Genomic DNA, 16,208 nt, shown 5'->3' with positions numbered 1-16,208 from the left:
CTACAGTACACCAATGATGCCAACATAGTCTGACACAGAACTCCATCACTTCCACAGTACACCCATGGTGCCAGCATAGTCTGACACAAAACTCCACCCATTCTACAGTACACTCATGGTCCTGGTGCCAGCATAGTCTGACACAAAACTCCACGCATTCTACAGTACACACATGGTGCCAGCATAGTCTGACACAAAACTCCACCCACTCTACAGTACACCCATGATGCCAGCATGGTCTGACACAAAACTCCACCCATTCTACAGTACACTCATGGTGCCAGCATGGTCTGACACAAAACTCCACCCATTCTACAGTACACCAATGATGCCAACATAGTCTGACACAAAACTCCAGAAGATCTATGAGCATGTAGCAGCTGTTGTCAAATCCTACTGCCGTTGTACACCAAACCTACAAAGAGATTAATGCCCTTTTTCGGGCAAATTTAAGCAGGTTTAACAAGCAGAAGTGGCTTTGAGCCAGTTTAACATTGCCTGTGTGAACTCACAGTGTGGGTGTTCAATCCGGTTTAAAGTGCCACAGCTAGTTATGTGGCTCTAAGTCGGTTTCAGGTCTTGAGCTGGTTTGCCTGTGAGGTGGAAATGGTAACTGGTTCAAAAGTCCTGGATACATGGAGGTCAGGATGACATTGCAATTACTAAACCGTGTTAATGGACAAATCCCCGAACCGGCTTAAAACTGGCTTGGCTACATTGTCGTGTGAATGTAAGCATTGTTTACAACTGGCTACCATTTTAACCAGCTCAGATCAGATGAAAGGTGATGTTTCTGTTTTATGGGTGATTCTAGAGGTAAGTACATGAAGCCAGTGTATGAAAACACAGCATACATTTACAATGTACACAGAGATATTAATTCTGGCTGTCACTAGTACTTGTAGTTTCCACCAAACTCCACAAACATTTTTCGTACCGGTTTTCAGGTTTACATGCCGAGGACGCCGCAGCTCCACTCTGAGTACACTTCTTGGTATTAAGCCTCAGATCCTCAGCACACATTGGACCACTCAGCCAGCAAGGGCCTGCTGTATTTGTAGTATATATAACTTCACTTTTTCTGTTTTTTGTACACAAGAGATACTGGATACACCATGTTCAAACAGATTTATGTACACATTTCAGACTGACTTGGTTACTGTACACACAGCAGGTTTATGCTCTGGTAAATGTACACAATGAAGACAGAGATGTTATGTAGACCCATAGATTTTGTACACACGTTGATATAAAAATAAACTAGAAGCGAGTCGCAGCATTTGACCACTCTCTAATACTGTGAATCCTTTACCATAAGGTGACACACCCCTGTCCCAGCTTCGCGGCCTCTGTGTTTTTATCATGCCTCCAATGTCTTCACACAACAGCACAATGGTTGCCCTGTACATGCAAGTTCTCCCTAAATGCTGCAAGGATGTTTGAGCAGTAGATGATTCATCATGGGTCAGCTATCAGCATTCCTTACCTTCCCAGAATGCTTTGCTGTACCACAATATGAAGTCTGCCGAGAATTCTAAGCAGCCGCAGAATTCACACCATGGACTCCTTTTTTATTTTCTTTATAATGTTCTACACACAATTTCTGACAAATCTGATGTCATTTTCACTCCACAATTCCATGAACTCATTTTGCCAAAAAATCCTGATAAACAAGGTCATCTCCCAAAATTTTTCTTGAAAATATGATGTCACTGCCTCCCAGAATTCCTTGTTGACAAATAAAATCATCACACCCCACAATTCCTTGTTGACAAATAAAATCATCACACCCCACAATTCCTTGTTGACAAACGAGGTGATCCTCCCAGAATTCCTAGCTCACAAATGAGGTCATCCTCTCCCAGAATTCCTAGCTCACAAATGAGGTGATCCTCTCCCAGAATTCCTAGCTCACAAATGAGGTCATCCTCTCCCAGAATTCCTAGCTCACAAATGAGGTCATCCTCTCCCAGAATCCCCAGCTCACAAACCAGGTCACCCTCTCCCAGAATTCCTAGCTCACAAATGAGGTTACCCTGTCCCAGAATTCCTAGCTCACAAATGAGGTCACCCTCTCCCAGAATTCCTAGCTCACAAATGAGGTCCTCCTCTCCCAGAATTCCTTTCAGTCAGATGAGGTCATTTAACTCCAGAGTTGAATGTCCCTGAATTCTTTCTCTGGTAAATGAGGTCAGTTCATCCCAGTCTGTTTTCTTCCAATGGAGGACATTTGACATCAACATTTTGCCAAAATGAGGTCAACTTTTCCCATAATTCCTCCTGGCAAATCAGGTGGTCAGTGAGGTAATTCCATCTCAGAAATACCAAATAATTCCATTTATGATATGAGGCCTCATATTTTATCACAGAAGTTGGACTGCTTTGACAAAGTTGAAGGCCAATCAATCCTAGCGTTCAGTCCACAGAAAATCACACGACTCTTCACATATTCCATACGGTTCCCTGTGTGAACACAGCAGACACAAACAATGATCACAGTGTTAATATATCAGTTCCACTTGGGATCGTAGCCGTTCCATGTTGGAGGCGGAGCTAAGAAGACACGCCTATTGCTCCGCATAAAACTGACGACGCCCCTGTATCCAGCTCTGGGAACACCCGCCTGAAAAAAACATGAAGAATGATGATCAGCCAGGATTTTTCTCACCATCCCACAACACAGTTTTTCGAAACTTTGTATTTCAATTTTTCTTAACTATTCTGATCAATAACAAGTTCTAGGATTAAAGTTTTATGACAGTGGTTTCTGACTTTACTAGGATTTTTTCTTACCAACTGATTACTGAAGAGAAAAAATAATTTTAAAAATTTGTGTTCTGTCTAAGAGATGAAGTTTTATTAATTCTTAGACTTGGTTAAAGAGCTACTCCACTGATACTATGTGTTATAGCAATAAGGCCAAGGTTAATATTTTTAATGTACAAAAATCAATGCTGACTGGATAACAGTGGAGATAGGATTGTCTTGGTAAAAGTCCATGGCCTTAGTTATGCTTGAACACACGTGCCATACCCAAATCTACACATCACCAGGAATTGCCCTTCTCTCACACCAGTTGATCAGCAACGTTTCTGTATCCTGTTTAGAGATCTCAATAAAGGGCCACCTGGTGCCTGGGGGAGATAATCACTTACCTTAAGGTCTTCCATGATCCCCAGCTGTTTTGCATATTTTTTAAACTGCTCCTTGGTGTTGTACTGTACCCTGACTGATGTGAGCTCAGGCCGGGCTCCACTCTGTACCTCACTGACTGTCAGAAGCTGGGAACTGTACACAGCCTTAACAAACAGGTTGTCATAGTTCTCCTGAAACAACAACAACACTTGCTTGATTCATTGACTCATTATGGTATGAAATTAGCCACCCCAAGGATGACATTAGTGAATTTCACCTAAAATTTTTATACATAAACATTCATTTTCGAGAGCGTATAAAGGCCTTAAAATTATACTTTTGATGCCAACACTTAGGTTTTGTTTATAAGAAACTGATCAAAGTCCACAAAAAAAAACCCCAACTCTTACATGACCCTTTAAAAAGGATGAACTATGACCAGAATCAAACAAGATGTGTTACCTGATAAATGTCAAAGGTTAGGTGAAGTACGGTGTTCTGGTAAAGCTAAAGCTAGTAAAACTAAAGTCAGAGCTCTCAAAAATGACAGGCCATAAATGTTTGTTTTAATAACTTTGTTTAATAAAATAAGCTTTGCTTGTCATTTCTTGGAGTTGTCACATTGTTTATTTGTTTATTTAATTGGTGTTTTACACTGTACTCATGATTATTATATAGCTTTAAATGTGGTCCAATGAAATCAGTCGGATTGTACCGTGTGACCGTCCTGTACTTGAGGACTTGGAGCCATATTGGACCCCGGGGACCCGTATTATTTTCATATTGTACGGTAGCAAAGGGAGGTAATTTTTCATGCTAAACATGTTGGGTAGGGGGCGCTGCTGTGTTTATCGTTTGCTCTCAGCGTTTCTATAAATACTGATGAGGCAATGTGGATGGGGGGAATAAATGTCATTATTCCTCAAATTCCTCAAAGCGAAGATCAAAAATGACTAAGGAATAAACAAGAATAAAGAATGCATTGCCTGCCGAGAACAGGGAGATCAAAAAAACATCCTCTAGGCCAGCTGAATATGCGTTATTTTTGCATGAGGTGTATGTAAGTCCTCCAGCGGGCTCAGCCATATAATAAATTTGTCATTGAGAAGTGTTTTGTACATTATGGAGTGGTAGTGTACTGGTCAAAGGTGTGCTGGAAATCCACACTGGACCTGACACCTCGTCACCTTTCAACACAACATGGACTAGTACAATACCATCTCCATAATGTACAAAACACTTCACAATAACCTAATCATGTTTCACTTATACGACGGCGGCCAGCATTATGATGGGAGGAAATAAGGCAGAGCCCAGAGGAAACTCACGACCAACAGCAAGTTGCTAACTGATCTTCCCACGTATGGTTGGAGAGGAAGCCACCATGAGCTGAACTTGAACTCGAAGCGACCACGTTGGTGAGAGGCTCCTGGGTCAATGCACCGCGCTGTCGTGCTAAACCCTTCAGCCTTTGCTGTTGTACACAAAATCTCTACCGAATGCAACAGAAGCATATTTCTCTGATCTGTTTCATTGTTTCCACTTACCTTTTTGAGGTAGGAAAGGTCTAATTTTGTAAAAGGCACAAATTTGTCATTCAGCTTGATAAATTTTAAATGTTTTTCAAAAAACTGTCCCCTGCAAAGAAAAAGAAAAAATCATAGTATAAAAGGTATGACTGACAAAACTTTGCAGAAAATAGTTCACTTTCAAAAAGCACGCTGCTTTATGGTGCTAATGTGCTTTTTTGTGTGATGACATTGACTCATGTCACTGGTGCACCCAAGAATTACACAATGGCAGCATGTGCACTACAGAGCAATTCTGTATGTTTTACGGGCCTACACTGTCGCAAACTGTTGTAATTGTACAATACTCACTAGATAACACTTTCTTCCCTGCTTGTGTTTCATAACAGCTTGGGAACGTACATGTATAGAGGGTTCGCAACGGCGGCCATCTTTGAGGTTAGTTTGTGTATATTGCCTATTGTATGCCCTCACCAGCCAAGGGCCTCTGCCCAGCTTATGACACCTCTAACAATAGACACATGGTTGGCAATACTCAATCTTGCATCAAATATGGCTGTCACTGCAACCACTTGTATGTATTGTAATGCTAAATAAAAAAACACACGTTAATTCCCACCTTTGAACGAGTGTGTATATCCTAACTTGATCAACCTTTTTTTTCCAAAAGCAATTAAGTTTTGTCCACCCATATTTCTTGTTAATCCCTAATTTAATTGTATATTAAAGGATTCGTGTCCAGATTAAGCTACCTATCCAAATTATAAAGATTATAATTTGTTTAATCAGTATGTTACCGAGAGGGATTCTGAGAAACGCAATAATGACTTTCAATCCACCAAAAACAATGGATTTACTGCCCAGCAGGTGACGTCATAAACAGCCAACCGAAGACTAGCTGACCTTAATAACCTGGGAATTTGTTTCACAGTGACGCCGTTTTCAAGGTGTATTCTAGTTGCACAGAAATTAATATACTGCTGCACCAATTTCAGCCCATAGTGGACAACACTGAAGCTCCGATTTATGACACCCATATTTCTGGCTTGACTTCAGACTGCGAGTTAAATTTGATCCTTGTCCAGGCATTTCCAACTACCCTGGCAATACGGACTGGTCAGCTATATAGCTTTATCCTGTGCTGCACTGTACATTATGTGTGTTTATCTTCACATCTAACATTTATTTACTACTCCTTCCATCTGTTTGTTTCACAACAAATATCATTCTAAATTCAAAACTATATGCCAGTGCATGGTTTTGTCGTTATTCCAACTAGCCTATGCCAATAGGGGGCAAATAGTCATGTACAATATCCATACATGTGCGATGTGGACGTTGGTGTTAGATTTACAATCTATCAGGTTTCAGTTCAGTTAATAGTATTTTATAACTACTGCGTGCAGGTGTCCAATGGGTTGTGGAAATTAGGCTGTATTCCTCTCGTAGCTGTAAAATGGCGAGAGCAGATACAAAATCCTTCTGTCTTGTGCTGCAAATCCATGCCTTCCTTAGGGCCAAATCATCTGGAAACTTTAAAAAAAACTAACTCCAGGGTTCTTTGACGACCTGTTTTTACAGCTGTTTGCAGAACAGAAATTCGATGTTCTTATTGTCACTCCTGTAGACAGCTCGTAACGGTTGGACTTGTATGACATCATTTGGCGAAGACTACCATGTGTTGGCCAAAATTTTTTTATAGAACCAGCTTTATTTTCTAGTGATTTTCATATTTAACAATATATACAGGAGTAGTTAATTATAAATAAATGATAAATCTGGACACCAATCCTTTAACATGCATTTCTAATTGTAAACATTAGCTAAATCAGGACTTTCTCTGTCTTGTTCAATTATCAGTATGTTTCCTCAAATACACTCACCTGCTAACCCCTATCTTTCGAGTTTTTGGACTGTCTTGACAAAGGCCGAAAGAGTTTTTACGAGTTCACCATTCTTGGCTAATACAGGGAAATCATCATGTGGATCTTGTCTAAGGGAGGATAACTCAGTTGTTGTAACACAATGGACTATATCACTGAGTTAATCGTTCATGTCATTGAATTATCTCCCCTTAGATAAGATCTCACCTGCTCACCCCTATCTTCCCGAATGTAGTCACTTGCTAACCCCAATCCCCTGAAATGTAGTCACTTGCTCATGCCGATCTTCTCAAATGCACTCACCTGCTAACCCCTATCTTCCCAAATGTACTCACTTGCTAACCCCTATCTTCCAAAATGTACTCACTTGTTAACCCCTATCTTCCCGAATGTACTCACCTGTTAACCCCTATCTTCCCAAATGTACTCACTTGCTAACCCTTATCTGCCCAAATGTACTCACCTGCTAACCCCTATCTTCCCAAATGTACTCACTTGCTAACCCCTATTTTCCCAAATGTGCTCACCTGTTAACCCCTATCTTCCCGAATGTACTCACCTAACCCCTATCTTCCAAAATGTACTCACCTGTTAACCCCTATCTTCCCAAATGTACTCACCTGCTAACCCCTATCTTCCCAAATGTACTCACTTGCTAACCCTTATCTTCCCAAATGTACTCACCTGCTAACCCCTATCTTCCCAAATGTACTCACTTGCTAACCCCTATCTTCCCGAATGTACTCATCTGCTAACACCTATCTTCCCAAATGTACTCACTTGCTAACCCCTATTTTCCCAAATGTACTCACCTGTTAACCCCTATCTTACCGAATGTACTCACCTAACCCCTATCTTCCCAAATGTACTCACCTGTTAACCCCTATCATTCCAAATGTACTCACTTGCTCACCCCTAGCTTCCCGAATGTACTCACCTGCTAACCCCTATCTTCCCAAATGTACTCACTTGCTAACCCCTATCTTCCCGAATGTACTGGTCCTACTGAGTTCCGGTCGTATACACTCCCGATCTTTTCTCTGTTCTGGATGACGCATCCAATCGTCCCAAAACCTGCACAAAGAACAAAATTTCACACTGTTGGTACTCTCAGGTCGACGTCATTTTCGCGCCATGCCACAGTCATGTGAAGAACACCGTGCGTAATACAACAGTCTCATCATTCCCTTCAGTATAAACAAATACACAAATTAAATACACATGTAGCAATTTATGCACAGTTTTTTAAAAATATCCATGAATAGTCATATATGCACTATCCAAACAAACTTTTTGTGCAGACATGCAGATTTTTAACATAGTGTGAGAAAATAATCCATGTCCTTGAATATATTTTGCAGAAAATACTGTATCCAAAAAAAGATATTTGTTGAGAAGTATTCATCGTTCAGGAATTAAGAAAAATTTTGTTTAAAACTTGCAAAAATGTTGAGAAATTAGACTATATGATGACAACTTTGCCCACTTACGTCACTGGCCATTTTGGCTCCAGTTCCAGCCATGTCTTTCTCTCCATCATCCAACCCAGGCCAGGGAAGAAGTCTGTTCTGTATAACAACTCTGTTGAAAGAAGGATGCATTGTTCTGTACAAAAACTGTGTAAAGACAGAGATGCACTGTTCTATATAACAACTCTGCAGAGACAAGGGTGCATTGTTCTGTATAACAACTCTGCGGATACAAGGATGCATTGTTTTGTATAACAACTCTGCAGAGACAAGGATGCAATGTTTTGTATAACAACTCTGCAGAGACAAAGATGCATTGTTCTGTATAACAACTCTGCAGAGACAAGGATGCATTGTTCTGTATGACAACTCTGTAGAGACAAGGATGCATTTTTTTGTATCACAACTCTGCAGAGACAAGGATGCATTGTTCTGTATAACAACTCTGCAGAGATAAGGATGTATTGTTCTGTATAACAACTCTGCAGAGACAAGGATGTATTTTTCTGTATCACAACTCTGCAGAGACAAGGATGCATTGTTTTGTATAACAACTCTGCGGATACAAGGATGCATTGTTCTGTATAACTACTCTGCAGAGACAAGGATGCATTGTTTTGTATAACAACTCTGCAGATACAAGGATGTATTGTTCTGTATGACAACTCTGTAGAGACAAGGATGCAATGTTTTGTATCACAACTCTGCAGAGACAAGGATGCATTGTTTTGTATAACAACTCTGCAGAGACAAGGGTGCATTGTTCTGTATAACAACTCTGCAGAGACAAGGATGCATTGTTTTGTATAACAATTGTGCAGAGACAAGGATGCATTGTTTTGTATAACAACTCTGCGGATACAAGGATGCATTGTTCTGTATAACTACTCTGCAGAGACAAGGATGCATTGTTCTGTATGACAACTCTGCAGAGACAAGGATGCATTGTTCTGTATGACAACTATGTAGAGACAAGGATGCACTGTTTTGTATAACAACTTTTTTAGGGGCACCTGTAAAGCCTAGCTTAAGTCACACGTTCCACTGTCATTTGTCTTGGCCAGGGAAAACTGAGAATGGTGAACTCATAAAAACTCTTTCCGTCTGTGTCAAGACAGTCCAAAAACTGTGAACTCATGCTCTTTCCTTTATTTTACGTCACAATTATCGTTGTATGTGCCCTCATAAAATGTATATGAAGTACACGCACACTGCAACGTCACACAAGGAAACGATGCGTTCCACTGTCATTTGGACCGTTTGTGTCGCTCGTCCTCGAGTCACCCGTTGTTTCCCATTGTATAACGAGAACAACATGACATCGGACTGAACTCGGGATTATGGAAATTAGTTCTGGTTTCACCATTCATAAGGAGATTTGACTAGTTCTGGTTTCACCATTCATAAGGAGATCTGACTAGTTCTGGTTTCACCATTCATAAGGAGATCTGACTAGTTCTGGTTTCACCATTCATAAGGAGATCTGACTAGTTCTGGTTTCACCATTCATAAGGAGATCTGACTAGTTCTGGTTTCACCATTCATAAGGAGATCTGACTAGTTCTGGTTTCACCATTCATAAGGAGATTTGACTAGTTCTGGTTTCACCATTCATAAGGAGATTTGACTAGTTCTGGTTTCACCATTCATAAGGAGATCTGACCTATTCCTCACCTGGTTTATCTTCGACCATTTCTGTCTTGCCGTTGTCATTCCATGCGGAGACGCACCATAACAATGGATCTTCGTGTAAATAAGGGTAGGTAGCAGCAAAATACTCAAAGAAATCCGGAGAAACGTACAAATCATCTGTAACAGAAGCAAGCAAGCAATCAGCGTGAAAGAAACAGTACCGTATGCACTAACATAAATAACAGCAGTAATAAAGCTCCATCAGCAACAATAAATTCAGTTTCACGGCCGTTTCTCTCTTACTGCTGAGCATATTCCCCACAGTGCGTACACCACTCTCTATATTAGGTACTCGTTTTACCTCACTACCAGCACAATTTGAAAGGTTTCACCCTTACACACCATGACACACTCTTGTACTTGTTTAGGATTCATGGCCTCACCACTAATGTCCTTGCACAGTCCTGTAATGCTTCCGCCTTTTCGCATGTTTGAGTTTAATTTATTTATTTCATTGGTGTTTTATGCCATACTCAAGAATATTTCACTTATACGACGATGGCCAGCTTTATGGTGGGAGGAAACTGGGTAGAGCCTGGGGGGAACCCATGACCATCCACAGGTTGCTGGCAGACCTTCCCACGTATGGCCAGAGGAAGCCAGCATGAGCTGGACTTGATTTCACAGTGACCGCATTGGTGAGATGCTCCTGGGTCAATACGCTGCGCTACTGCGCTCACCAACTTATCCACAGGGGCCTCTGCATGTTTGGAACGTGTTTTATTTAAGCACATTCTGATGACATTATTGTGCAGACTCATAAATTATACTTTTTGTAAAGCTCTGACACTGGCTAATCCAACAAATGTTGTTCTGTCTCCAAAATCATATTAAAAATGTGCACAAACTGTACTGAGAGTTGCATTTCTATATGTGAAAAGGATGAGGAATCAGGTTATTCGTATTTATAACTGTCATAGATGTCCACTGTAACCATGTGCATAATTTGCATAAACCAAGTATTTATAATAAAACAACGATTGATACACATTTTTTCACCGACATTACTTCCTGCCTTAACACCCCAGAGTAAAGCGAGTACTGAGAGCAGAGTATGCGCTGTGAGGAGTACAACAACTGGGTGGTAAGGGCCTCATGTATCCCTGGATAGTGGCACACTGAAACCAACGCCCACCACCCAATATACATGTATGTGCTACCACCTAGTTAACTACGCCCTTAGTCACACTCGCAGGCATCTTTGAAAGTATGAGTGATTCAGACACATTCTCCATAAACAATTCAGCCTACATGTACATTATGTAACAGGGGAAAAAAAGAACCATGTAAAAAGCAAGGTACAAAAAAAACCCCTCCAATTTACTATAGGACTACTACTACTACTAAATGATGTTAAAAGAACCTATGATGAAGATGTTACAGTGACTGATCGAGTGATTGGTGTTTTAGACCATACACAAGAATATTTCACTTGTACGATGGTGGCCAGTTAATTTGAAGAATTTTACTTAAATGTTAAAAGTTTAAAGTCAATGAAATCAAATAATCCATAAAAAGTAATACGACTATATAAATAACATAGAATTTCCTTCAGGGCATGACACGGGCTGGTAAAATTAGAAAAATGAAGTGGACATAATTGAGTGAGTGAGTTAGTGAGTGCTTGGGGTTTAACGTCATACTTAACAATTTTTCAGTCATATGACGATGAAGAAATCCTTGTTGCTGGACGGATTTCCACAGCTCTTTTATCTAGTGCTGCTTCACTGAGACGACTTACCAAAGGTAAGTAAGCCACCCCACCTGAGCCATTATACTGAAAATGAGTCACCCAGTCGTTGCACTGTCCCCCTTCATGCTGAATGCCAAGCGAGGAAGTTACAACTTCCTCTTTCAAAGTCTTAGGTGTGACTCGACCCAGGATTGACCCTGGATCTACCGAAGACATAATTGTGTACTGTTTTCCTTATTTACTAAAATAAATGCTCCATGTGGACTGTTGCTGAACAGGAATTCGTAAACCTAGGTACGATTTAATCTCACACACTTTGCATTTGGTCTTAAAAATAAAAGTGCACACGCTGGGCTCAGACCAATCCCTTAATCCCTTAATAGGTGTGTAATTGGTACATTGTAAATCCCAGTTTGTTCCTGATCACTGTTACGTCTGGTGTTGAAAGTCACAATATCAATAATTTGATACCTAACGTTGTTGGTGGGGCAAAATGCTTCAACACAACAAATGTCAAGGAAGTGTTTGGTGTCAAGGAAGTGTTTGCTGTTACTCTTGCATAGTTTGCACAACATTTTGTAATAAATCAAACATTTAGGTCAGCGTAACAGATTCATTTTGTATTAACAGGAAAGTGTTTCATACATCACCTGACCTGTTCATTTACAAGAAAGCAAAGGGTATATAAAAACTGAACTGGCACAACAATGAGTTTGAGAATTCTACTGTAAAAGTATGGAAAAAAAAAAAGAAATTTTGTGAAACACTGTTCTTTTGAGGGATCTTAGGAAATAATAATGAGTTAGTATAGGTACATTAAACATTTAAAAACAAAAATCCAAAAATAGACAAATTAAGTATTAAGTTAATAATTAAGTCAACTAAATATGGAAAACAGTTAACAGATACAAAACAGTATATAATCACTGGTTATTTTACACACCTTCAACAATGATAACTGCTGAATAGTTGAATGTGTGAAAGATTTGAGAAATAGCCCACTTGTAATGGCGGGAGATTTTAAAATAGCCTTTGAACAAGTCCATGGGCCAAGTCAGCTTTATATCACTCAACACTGGCTGCTGTGGAGAAATAAGACATACAACTAAGGGAGATAATCATACCACGCACACTGCACGGACACATTCAGCCAACTTCCTAGATCAATTTTTGGTTATTTTCCCTTTCAGTCAGGTTTCCTTTGTAACCATGACAATGCAGAGAACGTAACAAGAAAAACAGATCTACAAAGTTTTCTGGAAACGTCCCCTGGTGGATATCACAGCAGGAAGGGGAGTGAACTCTGACAAAGACAACAGATGATGCCAGCCTGACCAGCAATGGGAAAGATGTGTTTATGGTATATCTGCCTCTACAGCCTGACCTCTGACCTCTAGCAACAGTCCAAAATTGAAAAATGAGAACAGAGGCTATGAAACACCAAACTAACATTTCTACAAATATAAAAATTTCCAAAACTCAGCACTCAGCAGGAACCTCAGGATGAAAAAAGTTTACAAATGGACAAAAGAATTCCTATGTGGAAACTTTTCTACAGATTTTCAGAGAGGTACTGTAGGAAACAGTTAAACTTTTTTATCAGCCATTGCAGACTTATTATCTCATCCCAAATTATAACCAATCAGGAGCTCTCCAAGACAGGTTTGTTTCAAGTCCATTCTCCAGCCTCTGGGACATGCCATCCACAGACATACATGTAAACATACACATTTATTTAGGTACCCTTCCTTCTCACCTCATTGCATGTTAATAAGGCCAATTTGTATGCAGCTTAAGCAATGAAGCAGTTTTTTGGAAGATTTTTGGCATCAAATTAAACCTTTTGTGATCATCAGTTTCATAACTTTTACACAAATGCAAAATGGAAGTCATCATCCCATAATTTTCCCTGAAATTTGCATACATGCAAATGAGGTTGAGAAACAAGGGTTGTTTGGTATGAAATGTGAACATACAAACCTTCAACAACAATAACAGCCGAATAGTTGAAAGTGTGGAAGATTTGGTTTAGAGCCCATTTGTAGTGGCGGGATATTTTAAAATAACCTTTGAACTTTTTCTCCTTGGGTGGCAGCACAATGTCACTCAAGTCAGGTTGCTGTGGAAACAGAATGATTGACAGTGAGGGCGAAATCTGCTGGCAGAGTTGCTTCTGGATCAAGCATTACATGGCACAATGTAGCCAGCTTCACGCCTCAAATCCCATCTCGCATGACCCTAGCTTGAAGAAAGTGGGCGGGTCAGTGTTTGTAAGTCACAGTTGGTTGCTTAAATGTAACCAAATGACACCAGTGCAACTAAACTGTATTTATAAACCACAGCAATGAAGACTGTTACAGGATTTTTTTTTTTTTTTTTTGAGGCGCACACGTTCAAATTATGAATGCAATTTACAAAATTTTGAGTTTCCTTTACTGTAACTGCATCACGCTTTTGTCGGAGTTTCTGTAAGATTTAAGGTGAACATAATGACACCGATCCATGTCACTGTCTGTTAGTTCAGTTCACAATCAAAATGTGCATTTCATCTTTTAGCTTTCAACTGTGAGCAGCCTACAAATGTTTTAATGCTTACAAATTTTGATCAATACTAACTGAGAACAATGTTTATGTTGTACATTCTAGGTCAACAGTAATCTATGAACTAACGACTGTTCTGTCATTAGTAAAAGTTATTTTATTATTTCTGTGAAAACTTCAACTGGATCTTAATTTTCAAAACGTTATTAAACACTCCTCAATTTTCAATAAAAGTCATATACGTTACAGGTGGTATTTGTTGAAGACTTTGGGTAACTGTAATGTGACAGCAACAGAGTTATGTCCCTTTGTGACTTGAGTGGCCACGGCAATGGGGTAACAGGCCATTCTTTAAAAGATTGCCAATTTGGGATTCTCTGCTAGTAACAAATAACTTCCTTTTGCATTAACATCAAAAGATCCACGGGATACTTGCTACCGAAATGCACGTATTTACATATTTTTACGTATTTTCATCATAGGCTACAAAACTGAAAATGTGACATATTTTTACTTCAGTACTTGGACATACCTTACAATTTAGGCTGAAGTTGAAAATTTGTGTTTGAATTCAAATCTAACCTAAGAAAAATTACCTTCAACTTAGGACAGCATCTGACCAAACAGTTTGATGCCCTAAACTTGTGCATTAACTTATTGAAGAATTATTATCTCAGCAAACAGAGTTCTCTTAAAATATCAGAAGAATTATAAGTTTTAAGATCAAATCCAAGTTCAGGAAAAATCCAGGACACAAAATCTGACATAAGTATACGACAGCTTCATGATCGTACGGTCTGGTTGTGATATAAGACCTTCTGAAGGACACCTGACTTACCTGTATATGTTTCACCTGGCTACCATAAGCCTGTATCACCTTTGCGGTCTGGGTGTGGCCACAATCCTGGCTCACTATTATGGGAAATCTATCAGCAGAGGGGCGGAGTCTGTAACCATGACAACATCCCATTATGAATGATTGAAGGCATATGTTTCATGTACACTTACAGTTATGATCCAAAAAGTGTAAAAACCTAGTAACCTTTATGATCCAAAAAGTGTAAAAATCTAGTAACTTTGTTCTAACAATAAAGCAGTTATTGAATTGTGACATGAGATGGCTGACTTGTTTGAAGTGTGTTAAAGTGATTTTATTGAAGTGGGTTAGCATTGTATAATTTAATCATAAAATGGCACAAAATTTCCTCCAAGCAAAGTACTTTCAGCACAGTAAAGTAAACACAGTGTCAAAACAGTACACAAAAGTATGCCATGTTTCAGATAACCAGGATCTGTAGCTTACCTGTTCTGATTTAAAAACTTTTTTATTTACTTATTTATTTGTTTGATTGGTGTTTTACGCTGTACTGAACAATATTTCACTTATATGACGATGGCCAACATTATGGTGGGAGGAAATCAGGCAGAGCCCGGGGAAACCCACGACCATCTGCAGGTTGCTGAGAGACCTTCCCACGTACGACCGGAGAGGAAGCCAGCATGAGCTGGACTTGAACTCACAGTGACCGCATTGGTGAGAGGCTCATGGGTCATTATGCTGCGCTAGCGTGCTAACCAAGTGAGACAATTGAGAGAACTTTCAAGCATCCATTCGGTTCAAATCCATATTTTTATTTTGTTCAATTTTTATACTTTCATGATTTTCCAGTTTTTAAACGCTCTCCGATCATTTTAGTTTTATTTTCATACATTCTGATGACAAGGTATAAAGATTAACTCGCCTGTAAAAAACAAAAATATAAATTGGTGTTGCCTTAAGAAGTTCTCCATGTAATAACTTTCCCCGACCTGTGCCAACCCGGCTTGGATACGTTGCACCTACCGTAGCAGTAGATCCAAGCTTTTGCTGACGGTAACTCTGTCACAGGCAATCATAAGTATGGGCAGGATAACTTTATTGGGATCACCAGCTCTGGCCACGGACTTGTAAAACCCTCCCTGACCGGCCAGGTCCTCTTGGGCCAAGTCTCCTGCCTTCTCATTGCCCGGTTCATTCTCTACATCATTCACAGGAGGCAAAACTTGTACAACGACAACAGGTTTAGGAGTCTCCTTGTCAGGTGCATTATTAGCAGGGTTAACAGCTCCGTGCGGAGAAAGCTGTTTGAGATCAGCCACTGAAAAAACAGGCCATGCTAAAGGTTAAAGGTTAGATTGGAGCAGCCATCCAACTGAAGCCAGTGAAAGCAGTGCTGAGATAGAAAAAAAAAAAGAGCAATGATGTTCAGACAAATTCAGTACAAAA

The 16,208-nt window shown here is 39.8% G+C and overlaps 2 protein-coding genes across 5 annotated transcripts in view; both read right to left on the bottom strand.

Annotated features, from left to right (window-relative positions):
* Nucleotides 1–16,208, bottom strand: part of LOC135463214 (dynein axonemal heavy chain 6-like) — a 437,090-nt gene that overhangs the window by 133,450 nt on the left and 287,432 nt on the right. The window lies entirely within an intron of this gene.
* The window catches only part of LOC135462662 (alpha-1,3-mannosyl-glycoprotein 2-beta-N-acetylglucosaminyltransferase-like), a 103,835-nt gene continuing 87,675 nt past the window's right edge, over nucleotides 49–16,208 (bottom strand). For 3 of the 4 annotated variants that reach the window (XM_064739886.1, XM_064739887.1, XM_064739888.1), the window contains exons 5-13: nucleotides 15,786–16,080; nucleotides 14,781–14,889; nucleotides 13,382–13,520; nucleotides 9,691–9,825; nucleotides 8,038–8,128; nucleotides 7,517–7,621; nucleotides 4,683–4,773; nucleotides 3,156–3,326; nucleotides 49–2,623 (exon numbers count right to left, since the gene is read on the bottom strand). In XM_064739886.1, coding sequence (XP_064595956.1) covers nucleotides 2,510–2,623; nucleotides 3,156–3,326; nucleotides 4,683–4,773; nucleotides 7,517–7,621; nucleotides 8,038–8,128; nucleotides 9,691–9,825; nucleotides 13,382–13,520; nucleotides 14,781–14,889; nucleotides 15,786–16,080 — 1,250 coding nt within the window. In that variant the 3' untranslated portion in view covers nucleotides 49–2,509. Of the gene's footprint in view, nucleotides 2,624–3,155; nucleotides 3,327–4,682; nucleotides 4,774–7,516; nucleotides 7,622–8,037; nucleotides 8,129–9,690; nucleotides 9,826–12,344; nucleotides 12,484–13,381; nucleotides 13,521–14,780; nucleotides 14,890–15,785; nucleotides 16,081–16,208 lie in introns of all 4 variants that reach the window. The other variant, XM_064739889.1, reaches the window with a different exon arrangement.

Source organism: Liolophura sinensis, chromosome 2 (genome assembly GCF_032854445.1).
Source record: "Liolophura sinensis isolate JHLJ2023 chromosome 2, CUHK_Ljap_v2, whole genome shotgun sequence".
Taxonomy (NCBI): Eukaryota; Metazoa; Mollusca; class Polyplacophora; order Chitonida; family Chitonidae; genus Liolophura; species Liolophura sinensis.
The sequence above is the reverse complement of the archived record's forward strand: the minus strand, read 5'-3'. Positions and strand labels throughout refer to the sequence as shown.